General features: G+C 46.8%; 1 protein-coding gene across 1 annotated transcript in view; it reads left to right on the forward strand.

Moving 5' to 3' along the window:
* Nucleotides 1–143: 143 nt before the first annotated feature.
* Nucleotides 144–10,789, forward strand: part of STK11IP (serine/threonine kinase 11 interacting protein) — a gene marked incomplete at its 5' end in the record, with an annotated part of 14,997 nt that continues 4,351 nt past the window's right edge. Inside the window, 13 exon segments of the mRNA XM_009069264.1 lie at nucleotides 144–284; nucleotides 490–561; nucleotides 1,531–1,660; nucleotides 1,845–1,948; nucleotides 2,749–2,838; nucleotides 3,891–3,932; nucleotides 4,436–4,603; nucleotides 4,909–4,990; nucleotides 5,099–5,464; nucleotides 5,646–5,836; nucleotides 6,722–6,832; nucleotides 7,588–7,783; nucleotides 9,376–9,867. Coding sequence (XP_009067512.1) covers nucleotides 144–284; nucleotides 490–561; nucleotides 1,531–1,660; nucleotides 1,845–1,948; nucleotides 2,749–2,838; nucleotides 3,891–3,932; nucleotides 4,436–4,603; nucleotides 4,909–4,990; nucleotides 5,099–5,464; nucleotides 5,646–5,836; nucleotides 6,722–6,832; nucleotides 7,588–7,783; nucleotides 9,376–9,867 — 2,185 coding nt within the window.

Raw genomic sequence — 10,789 nt, forward strand, 5'->3', positions numbered from 1 at the left:
ATATAATATATATATAGACACACACCACTTCCAAATACTTGAATGAGTGACAAAAGTAATTGCCACTCTCGACAAGGCAGGTTCTGTAAAGCCTGGTTCTAGACTAACTGTTCTCTTGTGTTCATCTGCTGTTACTATAACAGCTCACCAAGGAATGGCTTCTCTCTTCTTCGTAGGAAATCATTTCAGCATGTGGTGGAGATCTGAGCTGTGCTCTCCCATGGTTGGAATTGCAAACTGTGAACTTTAGCTACAACTCAATCACTGCCTTAGATGACTCACTGGTGAGTGGGGCCTGCTTCCTGTGTGACTGAGGGGAAGAGAGGAGATGATCACAACCAAGAGCTGGGCACTTGGTTGTGATGCTGCTAGTCTGGGTGGGAGGGAGTAGGCAGTGCTAATTTTGCTAGACTCTCCCAGCAGGACAGGTTTTACATGCTGCAATGGAGACATTTATAGGATCTGATCTAGTATCTTTTTGTCCTTCAGCAATTACTGAATGCTCTGAGAGTCTTGGATTTGAGTCACAACAAGATCCAGGATTGTGAGCATTATTTAACGGTGAGTGTCTTGGGCTGAGTGCCAGAGTTTCCGCATATGGAGAGGATACTGCTAAAGTGCTGTAATTATTGACCACATGCCTACGAGGTGAGATATAACAAAAGAAATTGCAGACATGGACCAACAGGCGTGTGGCTTAGAGCTAGTGCTTGCAGCCTGGAAACTGTTGTCCTGTATGTGCAGCCCTAGTGCCACTGAGGCAGAGAAGTCACTGTTTCTCATCTGCTCTAGGACAGGAGAGTTAGCTGTAGTTATCGTTTGGCACTCCAGCACAGCCAAGTGGTAAATACACCGATCCACATAGTGTACGCTGTACACAGTGTGCTCAGTGTGCACTCTGCTATGGCCAAGACTTTGTTGTGATCTGTGCAGCAGGTGGGAATTATGTAGCCAGGAATGGGTGTGTAGAGAATTACTGTTCATTTTGTGCAGACTCCCAGTGGTGCTTTCTTCCAGCCCTCAGAAACCTTCTGTCAGTTACTTTAGAAAAGGGGTAGTCCATCACAGTGGCACACATCTCTGCGGAATGGCAATGAAAGCCATGCTTTGCTGGGCTACATCCACTTCTTTGAGGAGAAGCTGTGAAACAGCTTTTCATGGAGTTGATGGGGCTCATAAGGTATCATTCGCCATCATCTCTATGAAGGTTGGAAAGGGCTTCTTTTGGTAGTTCTTTTGCTGAGGCAGGAAGTCCAGACCTTTCCTGTACTGCACTGAAGTTGGTGAGGAAGAACAAAACTGCTCCTAGCAAATTTTGTAAAGCAGTTAGATCATGCTGAGTGCCCTAGACAAACCACTCCCAATGTGAACATCGAAGTCTTGCTGCAGGAACAGTTGTAAGAAACTCACTTCTCAGTTGACCTTGGTGGGATGGCAGAAATGCTAGAGGCTAATGCCTTGTCCTGAGTTCAGGGTCAGGCTTTGAACTAAGATCCCAATTGATCCAGTGATGCTCTTCTCTCCGAACAGACCCTTACGGAACTAGAATACCTCAATCTGGCTTATAACTTCCTGTCCAAGGTGCCAAACCTTGGCATCTTCAGCCGTTCCAAGCTGGTGACTCTGATCCTGCGCAACAATGAGCTTGACAGCGTTAATGGTGAGCCCACAAGGGAGGAGCTTTTCTGAGTTTGAGGCCTTTCTCCCTTCCTTGAGGAGGAACAGAACTTGAAATCTTGGGCACAACTGTTTTTACTAGGGTTCAATTCTGGGGGAGAGGGATAGGTGGGAGGTTCCCAGGTTGAATATTCTAGCATGCTCATGGCTCCTTGCTTTGTTCACAGGGGTAGAACAGCTTGTGAATCTGCAGCACCTGGATGTGGCCTATAACCTGCTGCTAGAGCATGCCCAGCTGGCACCATTGTCTACTCTGCACTGTTTAAAAAAAGTAAGCACAAATCCTGATGGGTTGTAGATTGCAAATTTTATGATCAGAGTGTACAAGATGGAGACTGCATGGTAAGAAGAGAGTTTTGAAAGATGAATTCATCTCTTGAGCATTTAATGTTAATACAAGAAACTGATGAGGGAGCCTTAAACACATGTATTTCAGCCTTCATTTTTGGTGACCTCTGCTCAAGCTAGCATTTCTCCATACATTCATCCCCACCTCCTTGCTCCTCCTTTCTGATTTTGCCTCTCAAGTTCAGTAAAGATCCTCCCCTAATCCTGTTGTGGATTTGTGTGTTCAGAGAAGTCTGAACGAGGATCGCTGCAGTCACTATACTGCTTGTGAAGGAAGATCTTAGAATCATAGAGTGGCTTTAATTGGTAGGGACCTTATAGGGACCTTACAGATTTAGTGCCAAACCCCCTGCCATGGGCAGGGACACCTCCCACTAGACCTGGTTGCTCAAAGCCCCATCCCACCTGGCCTTGTAAGCTTCCAGGAATGGGGTATCCACAGCTTCTCTGGGCCTGCAAAGGACTGTTCTCTCAACACTTTTCAGAGTCAGTACTGAAAAAGCTTGTCATGATTTAGGGGCATGAGTAGGAAGTCCTTTAATTTCCTTTTCTGCTGAACTAATATCACAAGTATTGTACAAGCTTAGTCCTCTTTTGGCTTGAGCACTGCTTCACTGCAAGGATGTTTACTGAAGCAGAGAGAAAGACTGGAGCCTGAAGGCAGAATATGTTGGGGTATAGAATATTGCTTCTAATAACAATCTGTCTATTTCCCCCACCCAGCTGCATTTAGAAGGAAACCCATTATGGTTCCATCAAAATCATCGATCTGCAGCCCTTGTACATCTGTCTCCTAGAGCAGCCTCCTCCAATGTGAGTAATTAGCCACATGCCTTCTGCCCTTCTGTTGAACGCATAGGGTGTTCCGACACTCAGGGATAAATGAGGGGAAAGAAAGTTGCAAATTTATTCCAGTGGTGTAACAGTGGTGATTGTTTGGTGGTAGCATTTTTATTTTCTTTTAGGTAGAGTAGTTTATCCTTAAATTTTTATGTGGTATGCTGGCCAGGGCAGACAGTTGAATACTGATCTCAGGTTTGCAAGACCTCAGATCTTGATATGTCTTCGCTGTCTGCTTCTTCAGTTTTGCTTACTGATGCTTTCAAAACCTTACTCTGTTTCTGCTGGATAGTAACTATGTAGCTTGACTGTGCAAAGAAGGAACTCACCATCTGTACCCACCTTACCTAAGTATGTACTTCTTTGGCAGCCACAGCCACCACCTCCTTTCCCCACATCGCTCTGCTCTCAGCTAGGTGTCATCACTGTTTTCTTGCACTCTAGTGCTTAGGTCAGTTCTTGGTAATCTGATTTCACATAAAGGAGCCAGCAAAAGCCAGTGTTCCGGCAATTTAGCAAAGGAAATTTACTTGCCAAGGGTCAGAGGTGTTTCAGAGCTGGTCTGCCCTTCATATTAGTGGCAAATGGCTGGATTCATGTTGTCAAACTGCACCTTGGAACAAGCTTTCATGGACCTCAGGTTACTGGAAGCTAAGTGGTGGATTCAGGCTAGAAGTAGGGTAAAGGCTTTGTGGTGAAAGTGAGTACCTTTCAAAACAATTTGTGAGTTGTTGCATAATAATCTATTGTATCTCTTCCGTGCACTGTCTTGGATATGTTTCTGGAAGTCATCAAGTCTGCAAACAGGAAAACCACGATGTTCCTTTCTGGCCTTATATGCTACTATGTCAGGTAGCTACAACTAAAGGAGTGATGGATAGGCAGAAACAGGGTTGTGTCTTTGCAGTAGGGTGCCAGGGATCCCAGCCCTAGGGTGGCCTGAAGGGGTGTAGAAGTCAGCAGAAGTTGTCCTGAGCATGTGCCAACCAAATGGAATCTGACTGCAAATGGGTCTCTAATTACAGTTCTTCTTGGATGGGGAGCCACTTTCTTCATCAGACATAATGGTAAGTATAATTGTTAAAAACTGATCTTACTGGCTTTGGGACTGGGAACTAACAGGTTTTTGCATTGTCATGTGTCCTGTTAAATCTGTATGGGCTGCCTTGACTTTGACACAGTTCATTTTGTCTCAGTCCATGTTGATTCCTAGTAATTGTTGGAACTGGACAGTATAATGTGTTCTGGCTTATGTAGCCATGCAGGACTTGGAGCCTTGCCTGTTTCCTCTTCAGGTGCTGCCTGGTACTTGACACTTTGACTGCATGTCAGCAAAACAAAGAGTTATCAGTTTCCCATCTGCTGTTTCTAAGAAAGGCAGAGGTTGAGTTAAATCAGGGGGTTTGTGACAAACAATCAAGTCAACCAGGCAGGATCTGTTATCACCACTTTGACTGAGATGGTGAAAGATTGGGGTGAGGGGCAGGGAAGTTGTCAACCTGAGCTGTGGTGTGGTTATCTTGTCTGCCTTTTGGATTCAGCAGGCAATGTTCTCTTCTTCTTACATTAGCACCTTCCAAGACTTGTGCAAAGTGTGTCACAGTCCATCCACACTTCTACCTCAGAGAAAACCACGCTGGACCGCAGTGCTCTGGACAGTTCCTGTGCTGCAGACCTCAGCGACAGTCAGTCCCCAGTGGAGAATGTGGCTGTCAGGGTCCCTCAGAAGAAAAGCAAGGTCTGGGGCTGACATAGCTTCTTAACCATGTAGCTGATGTGTTGGGTGAAGGGGGTGCCTCAATCTGAAAGCCTCATGCAGTGGGATGTGGTCTGGTACTGACTGTGTGGTTAGTGAGCCTCTAGCCTGCTGTGTGTTAGGAAGAGGCGGGGCTTAATCTCATTCTTGATGTACCCTGACAAATGTTTCATGGTGTACTTCTACACTGTAGCAGTTATAAATCCTTCAGCTTGGCAGAGCCCCTCATCAGGTGCTGTTTTGGTTGTTCTGCTCCCTTACCACTATTTTTATCCTGTTTTTTCTAGGGAAAAATCAAAGTGCGCAGAGCAAGTATTTCAGAGCCTAGTGACACAGAACATGAGCCCCAGGCTTTACCTCTCTCTGCTGGTGAGGCTTGTCTTCTTCCTCAGTAACATAGCAGCTGAACTGCCCACAATCAGAGGAGTGCTCTAGCCTGATGACTGTTTTCATACTTCCCAAGTTTTTTCTCTGCAGACCTGGTCCTACAGCATCAGAAGGAGATGAAGCGCTTGGCCAGCTTCAGAGATCGCTTTGGTGCTGACTGGCTGCAGTACAAGAGACACCTGGAAGAGCATGACCAAGTACCTGTCATCTCCCATAGCCGTTCTGCAGATGAGATCGCAGGTAGACTTGCTCCCATGGACTTGCAGAGTGAGAGCTCTGACCCAGAGCAAGGAAAACCTCGAGTATCCCAGAAAGAATCTTCTCCTCCTTTGGATGACACTGAGAAGGAGGAAGAGCCTGAAGTACAGCTGGATGAGCCTGTGGAAGGAGAACAGAGAGGAGAAGAGGAGGCAGATGAGCTAATGCTGGAGGAGGAAGAAGATGAGAAGCCAGAAGGTAAACAGGTCCTTTCACTGCTGTGTTTGAGGGCTTGGGTGACAATAGAATAGTTGAATTAAATGTGATATCTCTGAAGCTTTATCATGCTTTCCAACACTGTGGGAATTCTGAGGACCTGGGCCCAGCAGGCCTAAAGGTCTGCGGCATGTAGTGACCTGTGCTGTGTCTTGTTTGACAGTGGACCTGTGCCAACCAGTCCTGGTGAGCCAAATAGAAGGTGAAGGGGATCCAGAGCCAGACTGGATCTTCCTGCGAGTCACAGCTAAGCATGTGATTGAGGTGGAACTGAAGGCTGCCAGAGTCCTCCACAAGCTGGAGCTGAAATGCCTGCAGAATGTGGAGACCTCTGAGATGAGCTGGAAGAGGATGGTGAGTTATGCCTCTGTGTGAGCCTTTGTCATCTTGCTCCCTGTGTGGGCCAGCATTCTGGATTTGGGCTTCTGTCAGAGCATCCTGCGTGTCTTTTCATAGCTCCTGTAAAACCTGGTTGATTGAGCCTCTCTTCCATGCAAAGCAGGTGTATCTAACAGCATCTGTATTGCTTAGACTACCTGTGATAGTGCAGCAGAAGCCAGCATCAAATCTATTCCAAAACGAATTAAAAGACAATGGCTGGACTTGTTCCAGTGTGTAGGAATGAGAGATTTCTCAAGAGGAGCCTAAATTAAATGGAGACCTCTTTCCAGTCCATTCCTCCATGGGTTATCAGCCTGGCCTCAGAGGACTGTTTGTGGATTTTACTGTTTCTAGTGCAGCGCCAAATCTAGTGTGATGTTTAGAAAGTTACTGGTAGCTCAGTGGGCAGTTTGCCATCCTTTAGCACACCAGCCCCATTTGACTTTTGTGGTTCTTTAGAAAGGGAGTTCGGAAATCTCTCCCTTGTGGTAGGATTCACTCTGCACAGACACATTCACGGGTTTCTCTAATACTCTTTCCTGCAAATGCTCACACTCACTTTCAAATCCTGCCCTTGTGCCTTTTGAATGTTTGTGGCTTGATATTCTTCTGAAATACATTTGTGAAAAGATGTTTTGTTTGAAATGCTTTGTTCTAGACCTTGAAACTTACCGTTATAAATTTCAAGCACTCAAGTGTTGTCAGCACTCATTATTTTATATTTGTTTATTTATATCTCTCAGGGCTCTCTAAATTAAGTGCTTGTATGGCCACATTTCAGCTGGTTGCAAACAAATGTAGTCTCTGTACTGAAAGCTGTGCTCTCTTCCTAGAACTGGTGTTTTCTGTCTTCTGCAGGACCTGGAGCAAGTTTTCCCTGTCCTCACATTACACTTCAGCTACATTCGCAAGGACCGGCAGAAGCGCAAATATGTGGTGCTTGACGACTGCCCGGAGCAGTGTCTACAGGTGGGGGAGACCTGGAGAGGGGGGCCAGTGTTCCTGGAAGACACTGAATTCTTCCAACTAGCACAGGGTCACTGTTCTCAGAGCACATGAGTATCTGCTGCCCATGTCTGGCTTGCTGGGATTTCTGCTGCTGCACAAGATGACCTGTGGAGGGCCCTGTGAGCATGGGCATGAGCAGTGGTGCTCCTGCAGGATAAAGGGTGCTTTCAGGGAGAAAGTCTTGCAATTTTCTCCCTCTTGGGGAAAAAAGTTTTTAGTCAGGCTAGTGATCCTCACATACGCATGTGCAACATAATGTTTCCTGGGTGCTGAGTGATGTGCTAGCCTGTACTTGGCCCTCTGGACAGTGCTATGGCAGCTTTGGTCTGCACAGCTGCTGTATGGACTCTGATCACAAATCCATGCACTTTTCTCAAGATACTGTGTAAGTACATTTAAACAAGTTGTTAGAGAGAAGACACAAATAGATGGAGCCTCTGAGACCAGAGTTCCAGCGGGAGCCCATCAGTATGTAGATGTGAGGCACAGACCTGTAAAACCAGGTTCTCTTGGTCTTCTGCAGTCAAGCTCTGTGCCCTTGGCAAATCTTGCACAGACTGCATGTTGTTCTCTGTTAGCTGGGAAATGTCCCTGCACCACTTGCACTCTGAGATGCTGTAATGACGCATGTGAGGAGATTTGCTGGGGTCTGAAGTTTTTATTAGGGTGATTACAGCTGCCTGATAGCACTCTTTTCCCTGTGCTGCTACTTTTAGTGTGTTCTTGAAGTGTTGTCCCCAGCTGTTGAAGAAAATCAGCGAAATCGGGATCAGGAGAAGGGATCCACAAAACTCCAGTGCCTGAAATGCAAGCAGGAGTTTTCACAGTCCCTGGCTCCCTGGCATCAAGGTTCCTATCCTTCAAAGGTTGGAGACACCAAAATCCTGGAGACCCTAGTTGACTCAAATCAAGGTAGGATGCCCAGGAGAAGGATGCTTGCTAATGTCCAGGCAGAGTTCCTGAGTGGCAGGTGTGGTGCAGAGCATGGGAATGTATAGGGGAAGGTCATGCCTTGGCTGTAGTGGAATTAAAACCTATTATGGAATGTACTCTCACTTGGACTGGGAAGTGCCTGCGTTGTCTGCTAGCAGGAATACGCCACTGGTTTAAGGCTAAGCAAACAGCACTTCTTTTCTGTGTGGCCTGGGGTCTGTGGGAACGTAGGGGTGGTGAAAACTGAAGTCTGGGAGAGCCCTTAAAGGTCATAATGGTTCTGTCACAGATGCTTATTTGTTCTAAAGGGCTCTGAAGGGAAGCTAACAGAAATTTCTGGGGAATCTGCTCCAGTATTTCAGGTAAAATTGGTTGTTAGATGTCAGAAAAACAACCAGAACCCTAACCTTAAGTCTCTCTGGCTGTGATCTTAAGCCCACTCTTGCTGCCCTTTTGGGGAGTTATTTATTCCTTTCTTTGTACTTGAGAGTCATTGTTCTCCCTCTGCAACTTGTCCTGTCTTCTGTCCTCTAGATTAAATAAGCTCTACTCTCTAGATAGGCATTCTTATCTCATACATGCAGTTTCTTGCTGGTCTCCTTTGTACTCTAAGTCTCTCTGGCTGTGATCTTAAGCCCACTCTTGCTGCCCTTTTGGGGAGTTATTTATTCCTTTCTTTGTACTTGAGAGTCATTGTTCTCCCTCTGCAACTTGTCCTGTCTTCTGTCCTCTAGATTAAATAAGCTCTACTCTCTAGATAGGCATTCTTATCTCATACATGCAGTTTCTTGCTGGTCTCCTTTGTACTCTACTCTATTAAGCCTAGATGTGGTATTTTGGCTGAGACGTGGCTAGTGCTGAATAGGCATCTTCTGATTGCTGAGTTTTTCAAAGCTCAGTTATATTTGAAGTGGGGAATGCACAGGTTTAGCTAGGAAGGTGCTGTTTGACAAAATATCCTGGGATCAAAATACTGAAGTGAGGGCAGAAGTGCTGTCTTGGCTGCAGCACTTTCCTCCACCCTGGGACACCTTCTTCCTGCCATGGTAGTGGGAGTCCCATGATCCAGCTGGGAATCTGTTCTGGTGTGGGTGAAGGGAGCATCAGGAATCAGGGTCAGGAGAGATGAAGACAGCTGGGGAAGGGAGCATGCTTGTGGTATGGCTGACTGGAGGATAAACCAAGCTGGGGATGGAGGTGGCTAAGGAATGTTGGATTAACTGGTCATGAGCTTGGGCTTCAAAGGTTATGTGAGCACAAGTAGAGGAAGGTCATGAGCCAAAGCTCTGATGTAGTTTTGGTTGCAGCCACAGCACACCTTGGTCACCCTAAATCTCGGCAGAACTGTTGCATGTGGATGTTGGCACTAATCCAGGTTTTCTTGTTGATTGTGTGGGGAGGTATGTAGGATCCAACTCTGAACAAAGGAGCTCAACAAGCTGCTCAGGTCAGACTGTAACTATTGTCTACTTTGGAAGGGAAGGTTTGTGGTTTGCAGGACGGGGGGAGTAAAATCTTGCTGGGGGAGAGCTGTTCTGGTATTTCCTTATCCCTGACAAAATCTTTCACAGATCCTGCAGCAGCTAGTGAGCCCATAGCCTGTCCCAGTTGTTCCAGTGACCATGTGGTCATTCTACCTTCAGAGGTGTGCTGGAGCACACCTCTGCCACCCGGTGCCGACAGCACGAGTGAAGACCTGTCAGACTCTGTGCTGGAGGGAGGCAGCCAGCAGGAGGGCCCAGAGGAAACACCGGTCCTGGTCAGTGAGAGCAGGAAGTTCTACATCGGCGGGGAGGACAGCTTGGAGACGGATACCAGCAACAGCACCAGGACCCCGGAGCTGAGTAGTGAGCCCGACGGTGCTCTTCATTCCAACTCCCGCGGTTCAGACAGGGACTGCGGGAAGGAGCTGGGCATGAAGAGCCAGTATTTGTCCCTCAGCCACACAGACACCAATGGGGGCAGCTTGATGGGCAGCTACCATTACAGCGTTTCTCGAGGGCCCACTCCTTCCCAGCTCTCTTTGAACTCCGAGTCTGAGGAAACATGGAATCTCAGTCCCTGTGAGTATATAGGAGCTGTGCAGGGTTTAGGGGTATGCATAGCTTGTTGTTGGGCATTAACATTGGTGCTTGCAGAATGCACTGCTTCCCATTTAATGGGGAAGGGAGTCATCAAGCACGAGTGGCCGTAACCATATGGTTTTTGTAAGTAGAATTTCTCATTTCCCTCTCTGTTAAATCCTCATGCCTGAAGGTAGAGAAAAGTGACTCAGCTTCTAATCCCTATTATTGCTTAGATTCTGAGTAATAGGGTCTTGTTCTGGGAGCTGCACTGCGTAGTTACAGACACACTGGGTTCCTGTGGCAGCCGTGAGCTGCCAGCTGGAGCATTACCTTTCTAGAATGGTATGCACAATTTCTCCATATTTATTCTCTGGCTTAAGTGCAGCATGAGGCTGGTGTGTTAGTGGGAGGCTCTGGTTGGTGCATCTGCAGTTGCTTGTGCTTTCCATAGTGGGTTTTGTGAGCTTCAGATTAGAAAGCCGATCCAAGTGACTGCATGCTGGTTGTATGAGGGCTGTTGTACATGACAGCAGTTACTAGGAGGCCCACAAATGCTTTTTGTGAAGTACCTTACATTTCTGATGTAGCAGACTGCCTTTGCCTGGACATCAGCTTGTGATTTACAGCGTAACTCAAGCTGGAAAGGAGCTGTGGAGGTTATCTGGTTCCACACGCCAAGTGACTCTACTGCAACTGAGTCTAGTTCGGATTTGAAAACCCACCAGCTTCTTGATCTGTAGAGGTCTACTCCAGCTCTTCAAGACTGCTGTGCCTCTCAAGGGGAGTTGATATAGAACCACAGTTTAGGATTGCTATGTTCAGCCTTGTACACTTGAAGTGTAAGAAATAAAGCAGTCTCTTCTTTTGGGTCAAATTGCAAGGTCCCGATTTAAAACCGAGCCTATCAAAAAGTTCCTGC

This window comes from Acanthisitta chloris, unplaced genomic scaffold, assembly GCF_000695815.1.
Source record: "Acanthisitta chloris isolate BGI_N310 unplaced genomic scaffold, ASM69581v1 scaffold21272, whole genome shotgun sequence".
NCBI classification, from domain to species: Eukaryota; Metazoa; Chordata; class Aves; order Passeriformes; family Acanthisittidae; genus Acanthisitta; species Acanthisitta chloris.